The 23,088-nt window shown below is 33.9% G+C and overlaps 1 protein-coding gene across 1 annotated transcript; it reads right to left on the minus strand.

The window, feature by feature from the left end:
* Window positions 1-1,825: 1,825 nt before the first annotated feature.
* On the minus strand, window positions 1,826-18,884 carry LOC128988493 (sphingolipid delta(4)-desaturase DES1-like). Its single transcript, XM_054409827.1, has 6 exons — window positions 18,510-18,884; window positions 12,563-12,739; window positions 10,615-10,754; window positions 7,406-7,619; window positions 6,397-6,608; window positions 1,826-4,405 (listed from the first exon to the last, which is right to left on the minus strand). The coding sequence occupies exons 1-6, from the start codon at window positions 18,589-18,591 to the stop codon at window positions 4,265-4,267; spliced, it is 966 nt and encodes a 321-aa protein (XP_054265802.1). The 5' UTR covers window positions 18,592-18,884; the 3' UTR covers window positions 1,826-4,264.
* Window positions 18,885-23,088: the final 4,204 nt, after the last annotated feature.

Raw genomic sequence — 23,088 nt, forward strand, 5'->3', positions numbered from 1 at the left:
GCTGGTGCGCCAGCGAGGCTGCGGTGCGAAGTTTTTGCTTTGACTGTACTCTTTCTCATCTGACCCTTTGTGCTGTATACATTTGATTTATTTTCACTGAACAATTGAGATTCAGACTAGGTAGATTAAAATTGTGTAATCAACTGGAAGTAATAATTTGTAGTAACATATTTTAATTTAAATAAATTACAGCAAACCGTTTGATTATCAAAACACTATGCGACAAATTATCTGTAGGAAAAATTAAACACCGCTTGAAGTAGTACCATTACTGAAATAGTGTGTTATCAAAGCCGATGATCCAATGCAACCATTGGTATTCCTAACCTAACCTAACCCTCAGACCTAGTAGTTGACCTCAGAAAACATTAATTGTACAAAATATTCACATAAACGCTATCAGGGTGTCCACAAAAGATTTGTCATTAATTTCCATGACTTTCCATGACTATCCATGACCATTTACCATTGATTTCCATGACTCACAAACTTTACACGCAAATTATAATATAACATACACACACAAATAATACTGCCTGGACATATTATTTTGCAGAAAATACTGAAATATATAATAACAGATAACAATGGAGTACTTTAGGTACAAAAATGAACTAAAACAAACCGAAAACTCATAAAATAATACAACAGTAATAAATTGAATTGTCGAACATTTGTGAAAAATCCTGAAAAATGCTACAACAGTCCGGGTTACGGCTGACTAGAGCATTGAATGGTCCCCTCAAATCCATCCATAATTGGAAATTTCCATGACTTTCCATGACTTCTTGCCTATTTCCCTGACTTTCAATGACCAACATTTTTTTCCATGACTTTCCATGACTATCCCTGACTTTCCAGAATGTGGACACCCTGGCTATGGTTTCACAAAGCACATCTAGGGCAGGAGGGCAGGTAAGAAAGAGTACAGTAAAGGCAAAAATTTCACACCACGGCCTCACTGGCCAAGGGGGAGCAGTTTACCTCCTCCCGTTAGTCTTACCGTCCCACCTCACGGTAATAAATTATTCCTTACATAAAATGTTTTTATTTGAAACCATTGAATTTCAATGATAAATCTACTCTTGCAATACATTGAAATGTAGTACTGAACAATAGAAAGACTAGACAAAATATTTATTAAAAACTGTACATAAACACTCTTGATACTCAAAGACATGGTTTTGTGTCACAATTTGAAAGTTTCAAAATATTAGTTTTTATACTGAACTACATTTATAATTTAAATATAATTTACTTTTCAATTGGAAATAAATAAATAAATTAGCAGTGTTTCTAAGAAATTTAAAATGCAAACAGATTTGAATTGTCATCTAGGTTATTGTAAAAAAAAACCAAAAAAATCCACTATTTTTCCATAACCTTACAACACTTATATCCCAACAAGTTTCCCCATGTGCAATGAAAGCTAATACACAAAGAGCACATCATAATATCAATGTAAAACTTGTTACAGTGCAGTAAAACTAGTGAAACAGTTGGAGAGGATGAAAAACTACTTGAACAGTAGTCTTAATGATACGGAGCATCAACTAGATGTACACGCCAAGGTAAATGAAGCATAGACCTACTACCAATTACTGAAAATTACAGCCAATAAGTCTTTTATTGGGCTAGATTAACAAATCTTGCATTACCCAAGTCAAATAGGTACAAAATACCCCCGCCGCACAGACTTGTAGTCCAAGAAAATCTTTATTTGCCTGATTGGATTTTACTTTTTTTTATTTATATATTTCCTTGAATATACAAAAGAAAGCTATTGAAATGCTTAACAGTGGGCAGAGGGTAAAAAAAGTATTCATAAAAGTAAAATATTTATTAAGAGCCTTTTTATGAAAGCAATATCAATAAATAATCCACAATTAATCCACCTTTGAGAATAAACAAGCAGCATTATGGATGAAGAAAACAATTTGTAAACAGTGTACAATGTATAATATCAACAACTTGGACCCTAAAGTCATAAGGAATTGTCCAAGCATAGTTTGGACCAACAAAATTGTTGAGGAACGCAAACAATATCCTATTGGGCTTAGAAAGTTTCCACCTAGAATTAGTATAGTTAAAATAATATTAAACCTTCAAAAAGTTATTCAAAGAAATAAGATAACCCTGAGTAAATAAATACAATAAATATTATTTGTATAGGCCTAAATAAAATACAGTTCTATCTGTACATTTAGTAGAGTCATAAAGTTTTGGATTATTTTGATGTTTCAAATCTCCTGTTTACTCCCAATCATTACATAACCTCCCACCAATTTTCGGGGTTAGCTATGAAATTTAATCTTTTTTTTTGTTTTCTATTATAATATAATTTTTAGATAAACAAATTTGTACGCTAATAAAATTACTATTAAAAGTTAAGGAAAGGCCTAAGAATTTATTTATTCTCGAGTTCAAGTACAGTTTTGTGATATACAAAATAGAATGTACTGTCATAGACTAAGCGACACGTATGTTTTATGTATGGTAATGCAATACTGTTTATTAAATTTTAAACGAATCCTTAAATTTGTAATTGGATATCAAAACTTATGAAACTATGATTATTTTACTTGAGAGTGTAATCAACATTCAGCAAAAACATGTATGAACATTAACATAATCATCAGCAGAAATTATATGTTTACTCCAATATGGGTGTATGTTTTTTGTTATAGAAGCACACAAACTATAACCATTTTCAAACTTTCAAAAAATATCTTTTAAACAAACACATCCATACTTTTTTGAATCAATAAATCAAGTTCTCTTAAAAGCCCTTTAGATTATTATTATTTTACTAATTTTAAATAATTGTCATTCATAAATTACTTTAAATACTTTTAATTGTAAAAACTTAACACAATATCTTATTCACTACTAAGCTATAATCAATAACTGGAGGGAGGACTTTTCAGCGGGATTCGTACCAGTGGAAACCATTTTGTACTGTTCTCGGGTGGAATATGTCAAAGTAAAAAATACGAAAAGTGGAAAAAGGAAAACTTAAAACTGTATAAAAATTGTAGTTCAAGACAATTAATTAGTATAGAGCTGTTGGCAGAACTTGATAACATATAACACTGTTTGGACCCTCACCTTACCAACCTTACAAACCAATGGCACGATTGAAGTAGTTAAACTATAAAATAGAGCCAGTTTGGTGAGTCGGTGGCTCAGTTGGTAGCGTGATGGACTTCCAATTGCGACAGTGATGGTACCGACCACTAAATTTTATCTGTACGGTTGTACAAGGCTCACCCCTTGCTTTGCTAGATACATTCCAAACACAGGCCCAAGGCTTATGCGAGCTTGCAAATACAAAGTTAAAAGGGGCCGCAACCTCTTTTTGGTAAGTGTTATTTTCAGATATAATACCCAGTTCAGTGCTTAACTGCTTTATTAAAAAAATATTGTTTAGGATAACTAGGAGTTTAAATAGGTGGACTATTTAATTTGTACTACTAAAAGATAACATATTTTGTTCATTAATACAATTTGTTATTTAAATGCTTTGTTGTCTACAACATAAGCAAAAACTAATAGGAATACAAATAAATTATATTAGTTTGTACAATATAATTATTGAAGAATACTCTTGTTGTACAGACAAACTCTTTTAAGCTGAATGTTTATTCACCGAGACAGATATATAAATAAGTAAGTTTGAGGAATTATGCCAAAAAGGTCATAAAAAACATTGTTACAAATTTTATCACAACGATCTTGTTGAACAAAATGCTTTAGAAAAGGAACAAAAAAGAAAATATTTTCGACTTAATGTGTGGGTCTACATTTTGTAAACACTGGGAGTCTGTTTAATGTCATAAAAAAATGTATGTAATCAATTCGACCAACCCAACAACCTGTTAACGATAAAAAGCTGAAGATTTACAGAGTTACGTAGCTATTATAAATAATTATTAATAACCTCAGACAAGTACAAAATTCCAGCTAACAAACATACAGATTAATCAAGCCCGTCTGCACCAAACATTATCCCCATAAAAAAACTCACTTCTCCAAACATCCCACACACTAAATGCCATATCTTACTTCAATACATATCTTATTCGATATAAATTAATATTACAATATAAATAAGCAAAGCGCACTAAATATAAAATAAATAAAATTTACTAAAGATGTGTACCAATTGTCGTACACATAAACACTTAAAATTTTAAAATATGTGTACGCCATACAAAACTAGGGACTAGCAACATTTATGTGTGTAAGGTTGGCAATCGCAACCTCATGAGGAGAGACCTCGATGTTTTCGTCTGATCCTGGCGTAAGGGCCGATGTCCGGGTCTGTGATGAAGTCATAGAGAACAGCCGTCCACGAGTGGTGTTGCGGAAGGTTGTCGTAATATTCAGCTGCTATCCTTTTCACCTGCAATTTATTTTGCTGCTATTAACTTTTTTAGGTAATTTATTTGTTGGATGCATATTTAGAAACCCAGATTCAATTCAAGCTAAGATGTGAGGAATGATGATACGGTTAAGGTTAATGATTAAGGATGAGTTTTACTTTTCTTATAGTCAAATTCTAGGAGTTTGAATACTCCTCAGTTGCTCGAAATAAAACAAAAATATAATAAGCTATTCTTCAAAAGTTAGTTAAATAATAACACAAATATCTTTCTGATCCTTTCGATATTTCACTGTAGGCCTAGGTGAATTTTCTAAATTAAATCAATCTAAATTAAATCCAGAAAATAATAGACGGAGTTTAATTTACATTATTTCGGGTAGGTGAGTTTTTTAATGGTATGGGTGTACTGTAATTAGACACACACATTACACAGTTGATATTATCTCAGCGATTAAATGATTTTGGTTTGTAATAAAACTATTTTTGTAAATACAGTAGAACCTCGATAAGAAGACCCTCGATAACAAGTCACCCTTGATAACAAGGGTCATTTTCAAATCACCTTGAAATTATTTTACCCCTAATCACATGTTATTGCAAACCTCGATAAGAAGTCAACCTTGATGACAAGTCTTTTTTATGATCCCTGTGAGAGTCTTGTTATCAAGGTTCTACTGTAATAAAATGTGTCTGATCAAACAAGGCTCGGTCCCCCGGAACTATTAATTAATTATTTGATACACTATAATAATAAAATATAACAGTGAATGATTAAAAGATTATCTAGAACACTGAATGGTAAATCAATAGGCACTACGTGTTGGGGTCAGAGCATACAACATTAATAGCAACAAAAGTTCCTTGATCAATAGACTCCCAACATGCTAATGCATCATCAAATAGTTCTTGAATACCTTTTTTAGTCAGCATAAAAGTTGCAGTTTATTTTTTTTTAGATCCTTATCACAAAACATAAAAATGCAATAAGCCCAAACTTACGTTCTTTAGAATGGTGTACTAATACTGGGAGGGGCAACAGGTATTAAGTAGTTTGTCTTGCATAGTAAACCGAACAAGTAGGTAATAGGATCCTGAAAATGGAATTTTTGGCCCTGGCCCTTAATTAAAAAAAATAGATATTCAGTTAACAATTTACAAGTTTAATTATTTATTATTTTGTAATAGTATAATAGCAAGGCTGGAAGAGCTATTTTAAAATGATACGTCAAAAAAGATAACTCAGGACTGAATGGCATTATTTACCAAATTTATGGAAGACAAAACGGCATTTTCATTCCCAGCTCGTGTGGGACTGCCTTGCTTCTGTGTCTGTAGTGGGTATGAGGAATGATCTTACACTTTTCTGGGTACCTGGACATCCAGGCATATAAGGAATTTGGTAAGAGGTAGATACCTTCCTGAGGAGGAACTGATAGGAAAACTACAGCCATTCATCGGATGTCTGAATCTGTAGGGTTTATCAATAAAACATCTTAGTGGGGTGCGCAATAATTTAAACTAGAGGTCTTTCAGTGGTCGAAAACTCAACCAAAAATATGTAATGTACCGGTACAGACTTTTCACCCCAAAAAATAAGACGTGATTGGAATTTCTTCTATTTGTTTTGATTTCCTGTTATACTTCGTCACCAACATGGCAACCCATAAGGCCCGTGCAAACTTTTTTAAATTGTTGATTAACTGACTGACACCAGTAACATTTTCTTAATTTCACCCAGTACTATTAACCTTTTCATATCACACAGACATAAACAGAATGTAAATAGTACTCAGGCAGGAGTGTCTATTTTCCATCACATTGTTATTGGCTGCCAAAACAAGATTACTATCGCAGATGGGTTGAGATCAGCGAGCATAGTGATGGAAGGAGTTAAGAACACAACACTGACATCAGAGTTTAACCAGCTTCCTTGGTAGTGACAGGAGTTCTTTGGAGACGTTATTTATTAACAATCCTTTTAATAAGAACAAATCTGAGTCGCTACATACCTCAGGCAGTCTAGAGCCAGGTACATAAGGAAAGTCGTGATGTTCATTGTGGTAGCCTACATTGAAGGTGATCTTATTCAGAGGCCCATAGTAGGAGTAGGTTTCAAAGCCTTTCTTGAACATGTAGTGCTCGGAAATGAAGTGACCCGCCACGGGATGTAGACCCATTGCCATCAGAGAACCAGCAAACATGTATGCTAACACTCTACCTCCTGTGGCAAAAAACAAAACAACTGTCATACTTATTTATATGCAGTGCTCGGAAAGGAAGAGAGACCTTGTTTACAAAAACATGCATATTAACACAGTTTGTCCCAAATGTCGAATCCCGAAACTTGAATATCAAAATTAAACAGCAAAACCTGACTGTTTACTTAAGTGAGATTACAAATAAATTAAAACACCTAATAATAAAATGTTTAATATTCAATCAAAACTGAAATCAGAAAATTAATTTTTCTCACTAATTTTTATATCTGCACAGGGGCAAAAGTCCCAGGGTAAAAATCCGGGCCATATATCTACAGGTAGCCTAAAGCTAGTTATATGGACAGGAGGTAAAATTCTGGTTTTATTACTTATCTAATTTATCACGCTCTGTAAATTTTCATTAGACTCCCAATTCCGCCCACGAACAAACTTTAGAGCGCTCAGGTTACTACGTCATATAAATACTACGTCAGCTTTGCTCAGGGGGTAAAATTCTGGCGACTCCTATATCAAACTAGCAGTTGTAGGAACAGTTAGTTTTTCTGGCTAAACACAGCACTGCACTTACATGCACAAATTTTGAGAAACTCAAATTAAACTAGTTTAATTTTTCTCTATTGTGTATAAGTGAAATTGTGCAGTCATATGTACTGGATAAAGTGAGGATTACCAGTTGTAAATTTAGTACTTGAGCAGTGATGAAAACTGCAACTTAAGTGTCCATCGTAACTTTGCCTTAAACTAGTGTGTGATCTCAGAGACTATAACTATAACTATCACAGAGTAGGTAATTACTTACCAAAGTAATAAACAACCAAAGCATTAAACACGAGTTGAATGGCAGTATTGATGATCTCCAGAGGCGTTGGTGACTTTGGATATGTAAAAAGTGGCCTGAACGCGTAGAACAGCGGCTGCAGCACGACCCACATGAACTTGCCCAGCGTCGTACAGAACAGCTTAGCCTCCACGTAGGTTGGTATGTCTGTATCAAGCTTCTCATCTCCTTGGTACTAAAAACATTAACTACAGTAAAACATTTATAGCTTACGTTTGATGAAATTCTCAAAAATGGATTTTTAAACTACAGTAGAGTTGGGATCATCCGACCTGCAGTAAAATCCAAAATGATTACAAGCGTGGGTGACTGTCAATTTAACCCAAATATGAGTGAAGCAATTTTTAGTCTTGTTAGTCTAACATTTTCCTTAGACACAGCTGTTAATTAATAGCCCATACAGCCAACTAAGGGACCTACAGTTTTATAGTGGAATCCGAACCACAATTTTTCTTTGTAATTAACTAAATAGTTTAATTATCTAGATTTAGACACCTGCAATTTTCTTCTTGTTAAAGGAAAAAACATGCAACATTGTAAGCTGCACTGTATATGTTACAATTAGTCAACATGTTATAAAAATATTTACATATATACCAGCCTTTCTACAACATCGTCTTACTGATGCGAACAGAGAAATGTGGCTGAGAGAACGTGTATTGCTTCAATCTTCGAAATATAAAAAGAATCTGTGGTTCAAAGGATGACAAACTTGAAGACATGAATAGGTTTGACTACCTATGCCTTTTTCTCTCAGGCTTACCTGATCTAGCTAAGGCTAGTTTATAATATTAACTAAAATAACCAATTTTGTGACTCTACTATTTATTAATTATTAATTTGTTTGAAAGCTCTCTGTGTTAAATCCAATTATCTCTGTGTGACACTGAAATTAGCTCAGGATTTTATAAAAGTCTATTCTCGATATGGGATTTGTTCAGAGATACTGATATCCCTCTATACTGGACAGTCTTATTTCTTGCTGGTCTTCAACTTAAAAAAAACTTTAAAAAAATTAGAATTGTAGAACAAATTTAAGACAGTCTCAAAAGTTGTCTAGAACTAGTAATTACAGTTATTTGAAGGATCTCAAAATAAAAAAAAAAACTGCTGTTTATTTTATTTTAAAATTGGCCTACCTATGTGCATCACAATTGAAGTAAAAAATTGTTATTATCATTTTACTCCTTCAATAAACAACATCATTCAAGAACAATTATAAGGGTGACACAATTTCAAAATTAACTTTAATAACAACTGCCAGGATGTTAGTTTATTAATAGTCAACCAAATTCAGTTTAATCTGCTTAGTGACAGTTATTGACTCTAAAGAAAGTCTTATCTTATCATCCTTTAGTGACAGGCCTAGTCATCAGTAAATGAGCAACTAAGATAAATCTTGGTTTTAAATCCGAGTAGATGATATTTCCGTTACCACAGAATGGTGTTTGGCTTTGTGGTTTAGCACAGCATATTTTATTTACAAAAATAAACCAGGATATTTTAAACAAGAATGGTCATCTTCATGAGCCATTGCTAAACAAGTGAACGGTTACAGACTAACATTAGGTTAAATACCCCGCCACAGCAAACTAACATAATTTAATATTGTCTGGATTGGATTTTAACTAAAATATTTCCATAAAAAAAGTCATATTTATTCCCCAAATGAATGATATTACATTTAACTGATACATCCATAAAAAAGCAACTACAGCAGTTTTCTTTATCTCCATATGAATAATATGGGAATTTTTACATGTTTTGAAAAACCCTGTTTAACCAAAATAAAGCTGTTCGGATTACCCATTTTTTCGGTTAATCAATGGTCGGTCTTTAAATGTTATTTCAGTACAGAAAGATCTACAAAAAAGTCATTTTTAAATTAGTCTACATACTGTCATCTTAAAATCTACATCTGTACACACAAATTTATTATGTTTAATAATCAACAATTAATTTCTAAACTTTATCTTCACAATGGTCTTGGGCAGTTTGATTCATTCGTTAACATTGTACAAATTGTAAAACTTCAAGATTTACTGATACCGGTAGTTATTTTTGGTTTTACAATTTGTACAAAACTAATTGGTACAATAAGGACTGTTTCTGCGTGTCGCGTGTGTTACAAAAGTGTTATACTCGTGACAGGCAGAAACGGTTTTATATTTAACTCACTTCAATCGCAAGATGTAAACGATCAGTTACAAACATGTACTGTGCACTGATACGAATGTATCACCGGCCACAGTGATGTGGAAAGTTTGCATGGAATGAGCAGGTGGCGAAGGGTTGGTCAGTCAAAGGGGTTGGACATTCTTAGAAGGGCAGAAACTCATGTCATTGCCGATGCCGGGCCAGCTACACGCGCCAGGGCCGTCATTCTCTGTTGCTCATCTTATTTTCCAATTGATTTAATATACAGTATTACAATTTTGGTAAACCTGGGTTTCGGTTAGATTGACTTTTACTGTTTTTTAAATTTCCTCCATAACCTTTAATTGTACAACAATGCTTCAATATATACAGAATTGTTCTACAAGCTCAACACAATAAATAGCTGTAATAAAAATTTGATAATTTTTATTTTTATGTTTTAAAAGTAAAATTTTGAATAAAAAATCCTAATAACAACTAGTTTTTATGTCCTGATCTTATAAACTCATTCAAGTTTATTCAGCTCAATACATTCATGCCAAATTTCATCAAAAACGGACCAAAATTGATCGAGTTCCATTGTTTACGTACACCCATACATAAAAATTTGTAAGAATGGTGGTAGAATAGTGGCCTCTGAGAACATCAAAATGAACAAGTGAAATGGTCCCGGGTCTAGATCTTTCCATGCCCCCTGACTGTAATAGCTTCTTCCCTAGGCTATAGGGAAATCGGCTAAAATGTATTACCGGTATCTGTGATCCCAAGTGAAGTTTCGTAAGTGGCATTGAGGACATTTAAAAAAATATTATAACTTGTTATTGTTTCATATATAGTATTTACCTACAGATATGAACATGTTACCCATGTTATGCACATTAACAGATATAGACTAGTTATAAAGATTATATCTTTTGTGACATAGTTAACGATTCCATCAAATTGGCAATAACTGTTTAGCTTATAATATTGATTGACAAAAGTAAAAATTAAAAATAAAATTAAATACTTACTCGATGATGCTCAAGATGGTATCCTTTAAAAGTTACTGAAAACGGCAAGCCAATCGGTAAATTGGCAAAGATTCCCAACAACCTGTTTGCTAATGGCCTTGAATGCCCAAATGCTAAGTTGTGAGCAATTTCATGAATGGCTGAAACATAACAGGGAATTTAAATAGAATTTGTTTCATGAATAGATTTAATTAGGCCTAATGATCTATGTGTAAAGGATCAACTAGCCTATCTAATTTAAAACTACACACTTTTTAAGTGAAACTGGTTAAATTACCCTTTGCAGCTGTAAACTTAACGTATTTAAAAGTTGCTTGTTTAATTTTCATCCAAACATGTCCATTATAAACGCAAGTTATATACTTACCTACGCCTAATACAGTATATACTTTAATACTTTAAATTCTGGAATGGCCAGCATACGAATGAAGGTATTTTAAGCCAAGTATGAATGGCGATGAGTATATGATGAGTGGCACAATCTTGTAGTCTTGTTAGTGACTAAGGCTAACATGTTCCTTAGACACAGCTGTTTAGTTGCTATGTTGCACCATTGAACAGCGATGCGAGAAGCGCTTGCAGACGTTTAAGTTCTCTCAAATTACACACTTTAAAAATTTTTTTCATCTGAAGAAGGTTCCTTACTCCTTCGATTCAAATTTATGACTCTACTGTTTTAGTTTTCTTCTAAAAATTCATTTGTATGTGTATTATGATTTAGAAAAAGTTTATTTTGAAGTATTTACCAGTCACTTCCCACTTCAAATTTTACTATTACCAAAAAATTAAAACGATAGCCTACAAAAATAAGTAATGAATAAATTAACATAAATATATTTTCAATTGGCTCAGAACTAAGCCGACAATGACGGAGATCCTAAGACCTTGCATTAGCGCGCGGCAGACTGATAGAGCGCTCCGCTCCCTTAATAGCCAATACAACCAATGGTAACTAAGGAACCTGGAATGTTTGTACTCACTGAACTATTGACACAGTTTCTTAACACTACTTAGGAACTTGTACTACCGGGGTGAAAATAAAAAGGTGCATTGCACTGTAATCGAATTACCACCGGTTGACATTAATAGGGTGAAGGAACGTTATATGGTGAAGCCGGTGTAGGTGGCGGGCAACTGAGGCCGAAGAGAAGCATCATATGAGACAGCAAAAGCTTATAATACGGGGAATCGTACGCTATCGGTGATTGGTTTAATGTTCAACCAACGGTATTAATTATTTCAACTGAATTATCCGTTACACCACTGTTGCCAATACAAATATAAAATGTTATAAGTCAATATGCATATATTACAGGACCTACAGTTTATAGTGGAATCCGAACCATATTTTTGCCTTGTAATTAGCAAATTTGTCTAATTATCATGATCCTCACCTGCATACACAAATAACATTACTCTGAAAAAATATTTAAAATCTGCAGCTCGTTTATGAAACAAACACAGATTCAATGAACTTAACTCCTTATTAATTCATGTTCTTAGAATTCCAAAATTGTTAAATTACCTACAGATATTATAGATCGTATTAACTTTTATCATTGATTTTCACTACTGTGAATTCAAATCAATTCATCTTCTTTGCAAACATCGGGTTGACTATTTTTTAATCCCATCACTGTCTCATTTGGCTTTAGCTCAATATTCCATAGCACAATTCACCAGATGTGGGTTAATGAGTAAATGTATTTAATTTTTATGAAAATAGCATAAACCAACTGGAAAAAATATATACTTAATCATTGTTCAATCCCTAATGTAAATATTTCTTTAAACTTTCCTCTTAATTTGTTTGACTTTTATAACCAGGAAATGTGCCTTGTATTTGACATGGATTTGAACCTGCACAAAACACAATATTGCCATTAGCTTACATGTTAATCCCAGCAATGCCATCAGTATAGAAGACTACATCAACATCTGTACTTACCTAACATAAGAGAATGGTTGATGACACCACCAAAGCAATAAGCCACCAAGAATATCATTAACCACGATTGGTCCTTCATTACAAAGAACATTGCAAATTGAGTTATTACCATTGCTGTCACAATCCATTTGAAATTGGGATCATACCCAAACAGTTTCTTGATTTCTGGATACTTTTCTGAAAACCAACACAACAGTAAAGTAAAATTTAGATCGTTAGTACTATACCTTATTGACTATTAAAAATAACATCGATAGGCCTGTCGTTTCTATTTGATTTTGCTCGTTTCAAATGTACCGTTTTATTTTTTTAAAGTTCATGTGTCTATGAACTAAATGTGAATCAACGACCTTCTGAAGAAGTGATCTAGACATCTTTTGATGCCTGAAGATGACTTCTTGTAAGCTGTTCAACCAAGGCATTAGCAAAATATAAGACAACATAACTTCAATAAAAGACAACAATGTGTTCATTAATTTCATGGTACCACTTTTTGGGGTTCAGGAGGACCAAAGACGGACATTTCTACCCAAAACTCTAACTAGAAAATGTTTACAAAAACAATACTTTTTACATAAGGTTAATGCCAGCACCTCAGCGGTTCACAAACTATGGGAGGAAACCAAATATTGAGAATGATTTTTTGTCAGGGACTCATCATTACCGGAACAGTCTAGTAGGCACCAGAATAGTACCAAGCGGGTAGCAAGGAGCACGGCTGTACATGGGAATATTGTTAGGCTAACATGATTGATATATTAAACGCCTGATGTCCTGGTGCAACTGAGCAACTGAGCTGAAGTGTGTTGTGTGTGTGCCGTTGTCTGTCGGGGTGTGTGTGTGTGTGGTTTCCGAGTCTCAGTTGATTCGTACGCGGTTGTTACGTATGTGTAGTTTTGTTTTCGTCTTTACTTCCTCTTGTGGTTCCAACAGTTTTTTTTTTAATTTCATTTGTGTTAGCTCAATGTGCAATCTTTCTCCTTATTCCAAAAGTTTGTTAAATAATAATTTTAGTTATTAATTAATTTTTCTATTTAATTGTATCATTGTATGTTTGACTACCTACTGGTAAAGCTCATTCCCCACACACAGGCTGTGCCTATGTGGGGAATAATCCATCTGTACAACGCTATGTAACAATTATTGTGTTTTTCTTTTTGATGGAATAAAGTATTTTTCATTCAGTATTTTTCATTTTTTTCATTTCATTTCATTTTTTCATATGTCTTTAAACTAAAAACTAGGCATTTTAAACACTAATTGTTTAAAAAAATACTTTGATGGAACTTTAGGTGTGAATAAGGCTCTAATAGTTCGAGTTGGGTGGGGTGAGGACAAGTTAGAGGCATCCAATCAGCTTTCAAAAAACTGTCCTCGGTTGCCAAGTTGTGCCATGCACTCAGTCTTTGCCCGACAGCCGACCTGTGCGTTTCGAGCATATCCTCTTATTTTGTCAATAAATTGCCTTAAAGTGTGCTTATAATTCGAAACAGGCCAGTAAAAAAGCTACACAAGGCATCTCACTTCATTCTACACTCATCCTTTACTCATATTTAGGTAAAAATACGCTCATAGGTGGCATCCCCATCTCAAATAAATAATTTATATGAAAGATTGTATCCTCTTCATTTCCATGTTAATTTTGTTTCATGTATCAAACAACAAGCTGAGAAATATTTTAGATTTTTAGAACTGCTATACAAATTGTTTTGTCAATATAATTTACTGTTATTAACTCTTACGGTGATTTATTTATTCAATTAAAATTTATAATTTTATGTTAAAATATATTTTTTTTATCTGCATTTGGTACATAGGTTTGAGTCATTTTAAAGATAATTGTGTAGCAAAAAATCAAACCATAGGCTAATAATGTATGGGATGAATTTTATGTTACATGCAATATAAATATATAACAATACTAACCGATACCACCAAGAACAAATACATTACCTATTAATTTGTAGTGTTGAACTGAACTTCCCTACAAGTGGGAAGATAGTGTAATGCTAAGCATTTAAATTTTGTGTACATTTAACAAGTGAAGTAAATATATAAATGTATACCGTATGGAATAGGCTAATAATGTTAGTTTGATACTATACTTACTTTGGTACTTTTCTGTTAAGGGGAACATTCATTATTATCGATCTGATTTCTTTCGATATATCGATATTCTATTTTTGATCCGATAATGAACGAGATGTCAGCTGACATCTACGATAAGTAAATATATATTGCTCAGTATCAAGAAACAATTTAAAAATATTATATTGAAATGAAAATGTTCTAAACTAACCTTACCTAACCAACCAAACTTGCTGTAGAATTTCCAAATTCGTTTCATATTACTCACATGCCTTAGTTTCTGTTATCAAACGAAATTTTGAAATGATACAGCAAACCCAGCAAGTTTGGTTAGTTATGTTAGGTTAGTTTAGAACTGTTTTACTTATTTACGTTTTGCCTAAACAAGATCAGTTGTCAATTTGTAATTTAAATGTGTTTGAAGGTATTAAAACAGAAGGTATGGATCATAAAGGAAAACAAAAATATCGAAAGAAATCATATCGATAATAATGAATGATCCCTTTGACAGGAAAGTACCCTTGCTTTTTGTCAGTCTAAGAACAGTCTAAGAATGTACTTACAGTATGTTCTCTGTCTCCTTCTTCAGATCCATATTCATAAATGTCAACATCATCTTCCAAGCAAGGGATCAACGTTTTCACACTGCCGTACACATGCAGATTCCGAGGAGCAACACAGCCCTTTTTTTACATCCACAATTTATTGTGTTGGCACCCCTTTTACATTTGCATGAAATGTTCTGGAGTTTTGAGTCCGGTGAAGGGCTCAGAGTGGTTGGCACTGGTAGATTAGATTAAAGATGCTGGTATGAGACCAATACTTATTTTTTCAATTCCCATTAATGCTGGCCCCTTTGTTGCTGGTTGTTTGTGGTCTGACTAGATAACCACTTCTACAGCACCTGAAAGTAACTCTAAGACAGTGTTGTCTTGCAGCTGCTTCGGTGGGGAGCAGTGAGGCAATGTTGGATTTAGTTTTGTAAGCCGAAGATTCTGACTGTATCCATTGCTGTATCTTAAGTAATTTAAACTAGTCTAATGTTGTTTACAGCATCTATATGCAGTCTATCTGCCATAAGAAAAATGGCCCGTACGGGAGCAATCTCATCCTGGTGTGCATGAGCGGCATGAGGGTCGTTTAAAGCATTAACAGTTTTCTGCAAGTCATTGTTTTTCTTTAAGACTTTAAACAATTTTAGTTTCCCCTAAATAAAAAGAGTAAAGGTGGTGTTCCCCAAAGAGAGTTTATTTTCAGGTGCAGTATTGGTTATCAAGTTGTTAACCTAGAAACAACCAGCAACAAAGGGACCAGAAGGAATAGGGGGGATGAGTATTGGTCTCGTACCAGTGCCAACCACTTTGAGCCCTGCATCAGACTGGAAATTCCGGCACATTTCATGCAAATGTAGAAGGGGTGCCAAGACAATATATTGTGGATGTAGAAAGAAAATGTTTTGTTGCTCCCCAATCCGCATGTGTCCGGCACCGTGAAAACGTTGATTCCTTGGAAATTGTTGACATTGATGAATATGGATCCGAAGAAGGAGGCGGCGAACATACTGGAATTAGCCTAAACTTACTGGTTAAGACTGTACAGAAAGTAATTATAGTATCAAACTAACTTTATTATTCCTTATTAATTTTCTTGTTAAATTTACATAACAATTAAAAGCTTGGCAACAGTATAGGCCTATGCCTACTGCATAGCAGTACTTACGTATATCTTAATATCACATTCTCACGTACGTTTTTCTAAAATATGTCCCTGAATACAAAACTTAATACAAGAAACAGGGTTCAGTTTCTTAACTGGGCTACGCTACTATCAATTTAACACTAATAAGTACCGAAACCCTACCCAGGCTGACGCTAACCGAAACCCTCGGTCTGTGAGACCCCATTTGAAAATAATTGACCTCGCTTAGAAACACACAAACCGAAACCCTGGGTCTGTGAGACCCTACTTTAAAATACACTAACACTGGGCTTCTGAAACAGGCTTGTTATGAACATACAACCTGTCAAGGTCACGGCACCCACGCAAAATTAACAAACAATATATCAACAGGTAAGTTAAGGGAGGAAAATGGGGGAAAGTATTGTGGGAATGGAATCCCCCAAGTAAACAGTGTTGCCAAAATGCGTTTGAGAAAATTCCCATAGGCCTGTCAGACTGGGGTTTTGGTATCGGAAAGTGTTTAAATAAGTTATCAATTGGATTAGTAAGATACCGTAACTTAAACCTTCATTCGATTTTTTTTTTATCAAAAAATGAAACTGTTGTAAGCCTAACCTTAGCCAAACTTGCTGATAACTTAACTTTTTTTAAATGGCAAGTTATTTCTGAACTTTCTGGACTTCTCTTTTAAACGTTTTTAAACAATTCCTATTAAATAAAGAAAAAAATACATTTCAAGCATTTTTTAAGGCGCGGAAACCAGTGCAAATTACGAAAATATATGGAACTATTTTCTCAAGTCGCTGAGCTCATCGCTTGCTGAGGAACGAGTAGCGGAGTGATACAGATCGGTGACTACTTACTCTTAGGCACCTATTTGTGTTGTCAGCTGATTAGAAATAAGGATTTGATAAGAACACTGATCTAAAATAATTTGATTGTAAAACCAATTTATGTAACCATACAGCACGTTTGGTTAGGTTGGGTCAGTTTAGAATAGTTTGGTTCATTTTATAAAAAGGCAGAGGATACGCGTCCGGTAACCGGACGTGGATTAGACGTCCGGCAATTACTGTCATAACCTAACCTAACCAACCAAACTTGCTGATAGTGAAAAAATCGAATTAAGGTGAAATTCTTTCTCTATAAAAAAAATTATTAATGCCAAAAATTCTAATAAAAGATGTACAGTTAAGAATAAATGGTATTCAATGCAAAACTCTTCGACAAAAAGTTAAAGTCATCAATGGGATTCGAACCCTGGACCTCTTGCATATCAGCCGAGCACCTTATCCACTACACCACGAACACCGATGGCTGGTCATTGTATTGTTGTGGTAAAGGCGTTCCAGGCTCCCGCAACCCCATGACGTCATTGCCGTACGCCTTATCCACGTCCGGTTACCGGACGCGTATCCTCTATGTTATAAAAAACCTAAAATAAACAATCAATATTAAATCAATTGTCAGCTGGTAACACAAACTATTCAAGGAGCCCAAGAGTAAGTAGTCAGCAGTCTGTATTACTCCGCTCCTCGTTCCTCGGCAAGCAAAAAAAGCTATTTGCTCTGCGACTTGAGAAAATAGTTCCGTATAAGTATTTTTGTAATTTGCAGTGGTTTCCGCGCCTTAAAAAAATGCTTTAGGGCCTAAAGGTAAACTTATTTTGTTGTTTATTAAGATAGTAGGAATGGTTTAAAAACGCTTAAACAGAAAAGTCCAGAAAGTTCAGATTTACCAAAAAAGGGGTACAGTTCCATAGGTATCTATTGGCACAAACAACCGAATGCAAATATCGATCGATATATCGTTTGGTTAAGTTTAGTTAGGAAAGGATAACCTAAACGATATATCGAATCAAACAATCGAAAAACCTATATTACTTATTTGGTTGTTTGTGCCAACAGGTATGGAAGTGTACCCAAAAAAAATTAAAGGTTTAACTTAGGCCCTACTAAGTTTGTTAACCTAACCTAAGTTAACCAACCGAATGAAATAATTGATATAGGTAGCCTATCGAATAATCGATAATGTTTTTGGCCCCTCTTATGAAAGTCTACCCATTTTAAATTATGTTGATTAAATTAGGCTACACTTGAAAATCTGGAGTTTCCTTGCTGTGCCCAAGCCTAGGTTAGGTTTACATAAGTCAAACTAAGTTAAAGTTACCGGTACTTACCAAGTATTTCTTTTCTTCTACTTGCATGTGGTTCTTCTGTGTAAGTCCACTCAAAGTCAGTTCTTGACACATGAGCACCCATACCAAAGCTTGGTGTAGTAGTTAAAAAAGCTCAAAATCCTCTTGCTGAGATGATAACAGCCCGAGCCTATGATCACCGGTCGGGCTTAGTGGATTACAATGTTTAGACTTATGAATATTTGTATAACCATACAAATATTCAATATCAATAAATTGTGCAATAAAATACACACGCGATGTAAATCACAAATCTTAAAAAGCTTTAAACAATAAAACAAAAGTATTATTGTCTCTCTGTTAAGTTGATAAAGTTACTTTCATGTCATGTATCTTGTGATGTCAAGCAAGCACTCGACTCTCGACTCAACAGTCAACACTCACTCACTCAAGCAGTCCAGCCGGAGCTGCCGACGACTTATCTAATCTAACCAGTGTTGCCACCACGTTGTTGCGATTTTACCCTAAAGGCGGGCTAAAATTACCCTAAATCTACTTTGAGTTACCCTTAAAATTACCCTAAATGTTAATATTTGCGTTTAATGCTATAAAACATTGTTAAAATCATATAAATCCTACATAAGATGAATTATTATACTAAATGAAGTTCCAATATCAATCAATTTACGTAAAATTATACTCGATTCTAAAAAACCACCTGAGAGAAGAACAAAATGTTGATATTGATCAGCTCTATCAACTATCGTAACTTAACTTATAACGAAGAATATCGAATCAAGAACTATCAAATTTGTTTAATGTATCGACCCATTACTACTGTTTTTGGACAAACATATCTTTAAAATACAGTACGGTACCACCAAAGCTTTAATCTATAAATAGTAGTAATTTCTTGACACAATTTGTAAAATAATTCAGTTTAATTCAATTCAGCCACTTAATTAAATATCAAACCCAGTAATGAACAATATTTCATATTTTATTAGGCCTATAACGTGTTATAGAATCGAATACATTCTAAAACAGATAATTCCCAACTATTGATAAGAGGGTAACTTATTATGAAAAATTCATCATAGCAATCGATCTAAACAGATTTGAATCGAAAATCGAATATGATAGTTTGGCCATAGTATGTAATGAACGTTTTTTGCCAAATTTTGAAGTTTTTTTTTCATTTTTTTAGTAAAATTTCCATTGTTATGCTAACTTTTAGTTTTACCCTAAAATTACCCTAAATCTACCATTACCCTAAACTTTACCCTAAGACCAGTAAATTACCCTAAAAAAGGGTAATTACCCTAAAAGTGGCAACACTGAATCTAACAATAGTAACAATCTAACCAAATCAGCCTGGGCCTAGGCCTAATTCGTGTCCAATTGCAATTCCCAACTGAACTTACTAGACCGAACCGAACCGACCTAGACCGGGACCGTGAGTGAGTAACTACCGAGTACTGACCGTGAGTGAGAGTGACTGAGACAATTGAGGCATGATTGAGAAAGAGAATTGAGATTAAGACAAACCCGATAATGATGTTAGTTATTTAGGCCGGGGCCACACTTGTAACTTTTAACCAGCGAAACTGTTTTTTCCCGTTTTCACGTGCGACGCACGTAAAACAGTTTTACCGTGGCCACACTCGTCTTACGAGATAGATTTTTCGGGCAAACCAGTGAGACTGATAGAGCATGCCACACTGGCAACAAAAATCGTCCGTGTCAGTGTTCCGTTCCGACTCCCCCCCCCCCCACGTACTAAATCAGTCAGGTTAAAACTAGAAACGTCCGTGGAAAAAATTCAGCGAGATAAGATGAGTGTGTTCACTCCCATATGCCACAATGCCCCGCGACTAGTTTTACGTGCAACGCCCGTGGAATGTTAGTAGAGAATACACGTGCAATTCCGTTTGTGAGACTGACAACCGCGTTCACGGACGTTTTTACTCTAGTGTGGCCTGCCCAATATACCGTAATGTATCTCTCAAACCCACGGGTGACGCCCGTGGAAAAAATTCAGCGAGATAAGATGAGTGTGTCCCCGGCCTTAGGTATCCTTCACTCATATTTGGGTTAAAATACGCTCATAGTGGCGTCCCCATCTTAAATAATTGATAATTGATATCCAATAGTATAGTCAATGATACAACAACTATAACTAACTAATTGAGTCGTTTCTGTTCGTTTATGGGCCTGACTTAGGGGAGGTACGATTGAGGCATTAGTTCAAAATTCCTCCGTGAACAGCGCTGTAGTAGAGAGCATTTTTGCAATGAAGGTTTACTAATCGCAAAAATAGTTCTGTTCATAAAATAAAATTATAAATGCCTCAAATTCAATTTTATAATTTTTTTTATTATAAAATTACTATCATAACCTAACCGAACCAACCAAACTTGCTGATACAGTAATGAAATAATAAAAACAAAGTTTATTAATAGAAAAATAATTCTGTTCATTAAATAAAACTATAAATTGCTCAATTAAAATTTTATAACGACTTAATAATAAAATAAAACTGTCATAACCGAACCAAACTTGCTGATAATGAAAATATCTTGGTCAAAAAGTTAATGCCACCAGCGGGATTCGAACCCGGGACTCTCAGCATATCAGCCCGGCTCGCTAACCACTAGACTACCGAGGCCGAAGGCTACAAACTGTATTGTTACGGTAATGGTGTTCCCTCAGCTAATGAGAAGCCCACAGCTGTCATCGTAAGCTCATCTATACCTCCCCTGAGTGAATACCGTTCGTGGGTCCAGGGGCGTCATTTGGGGGGGAGGGGTGGATCCTGGACTAGAGAAAAAAATATGCTGTACTAGCCAACATACAAATATTTTCTCCTGTCAAATCCTAAAAAGCACGGCAGACAAAAATCTGTACCTATATTCTTGTACAGTAATTTGAAACAAAAATTATTATTGATGTGTTGTCTTAGATAGCACATTTTGACTTTACATAAATTAGTAGTTTTGTTATTCATTTACTTTTTCTGTTTGGTGTTGTACGATAAACCACTTACTTCTAGTTTATATGTATACATAAAGATTTAGATTTTTTAGAAGCATTGTTTTGTCATATACTTTTATGAATTAATAAAGCATCAAAACTATACATGTCGTGTATACATTTTACGTAATTTATTTTTAACATTGTAGACTACCAATTTAATATAGTTAGATAGAACCTTTTGTACTTTTGTATCAAATTATTTTATTGGTGATAAAATTGATTTGCTTTTAAGATCTTAAATACTTGTATTTTATTTAAAATCCTAAATAAACTGCTATAAACTATACGCTATGAACAACCGTATTCATTGCTAAATGATGTACAAGAGAAATTGGTCATGAATCTAATAACAACATAACATAACAAGTCATTATAATAACAACATAACACATTGCAAAATCATCATCAACTGCAAGCAAAATTTTTTTGTCATTTGTCATTGCCATCTATACTTCATATTTAGGCATATTTATTTTGGTTAAACATTTATATGCATGTTCGTCAGTATCTTGAGTTCTTTCTTATTGTTCAAAACTGAAAAAATGGAGTTGTCCGTTGAAATGTAAAATAAATAAATAAATAAAATAATAATATATAAAATAAATAATAATAAAATAAATAAATAAAATAAACAAACATAATATTAATACGTCATGGAACTATTGATCACGTTTCTCAGATGACTCACTTACCAACATAAAATTATTGTGTTTCTGTCTGTTGTCAATAATTCTTAGTTTCATTAACTTTATGCATAAATTTAAATAAATTTTACTAATAATTTTTTTATTTGAAGTGCTTTTGACAATTAAAATAAGCTTAAACCCCCCTTTTTGTTTCAAAACTGCCAAATTTCCGGGGGGGGGACCCTCAAACCCCCCTTGTTTGCTGGGGGGGTATTCCATACCCCCATACCCTCCGGTGTTTGCCCCCCCCCCAAGGATTTGGTGAAATGACGCCACTGTGGGTATCGTTCAAATGACGATGACTTGGCTGCACAATTTATATTTCAGCTGAGGGTTTTCAATACGGACGAAATGAGGACATTCCATTGGCTGTGATAGCATGACGTCACTCTCTTCTCTGAGGGAACACCCAACACCATTACCGCAACGATCATTGGGTGGGACTAGCGTCTCATTTTCCGCTTGTTCCAGAAACTGATGAGAACCTTTTCTGCGAAAGAGTGGGGGATTGTGGGAGAGCCCCTCACGTCGATTTAATAAAATCTTTAAATTTATTTTATAATATTTTAGTTAAAAAATTAACTTTTTAACTATAAAATTAATTTAAAAACTTTTAATTATAAAATTAAACTGTCATAACCTAACCTAACCAACCAAACTTGCTGATAATATAAAAGATATAAAAATAAAAATCGAATGAAGGTTTACTTATAATTAATTTTTAATTATAAAATTAATTTTAAAATTTGTTATAAAATTTAACAGCCATAACCTAACCAAACCAACTAAACTTGCTGATAATATAAAAAATATATAAGTTAAAGTAAAAATCTAATGAAGGTTTACTTATTTAAAAAAATAGCTCTGTTCATAAATAAAATTATAAATGCCTCAAATTC

Source organism: Macrosteles quadrilineatus, unplaced genomic scaffold (genome assembly GCF_028750875.1).
Source record: "Macrosteles quadrilineatus isolate MER2022 unplaced genomic scaffold, UCM_ALF_1.0 Scaffold_3__2_contigs__length_128488019, whole genome shotgun sequence".
Taxonomy (NCBI): domain Eukaryota; kingdom Metazoa; phylum Arthropoda; class Insecta; order Hemiptera; family Cicadellidae; genus Macrosteles; species Macrosteles quadrilineatus.

What these genes read in the sequence shown, in the direction of transcription:
- LOC128988493 (XM_054409827.1), bottom strand. Translation starts at nt 18,591, where the DNA reads ATGGGTGCTCATGTGTCAAGAACTGACTTTGAGTGGACTTACACAGAA. An exon ending in TAGAAGAAAAGAAATACTTG is followed by an intron (nt 12,740 to 18,509) that starts GTAAGTACCGGT and finishes GTTGGTTTTCAG; the next exon opens with AAAAGTATCCAGAAATCAAG. An exon ending in CAACCATTCTCTTATGTTAG is followed by an intron (nt 10,755 to 12,562) that starts GTAAGTACAGAT and finishes GTTATGTTTCAG; the next exon opens with CCATTCATGAAATTGCTCAC.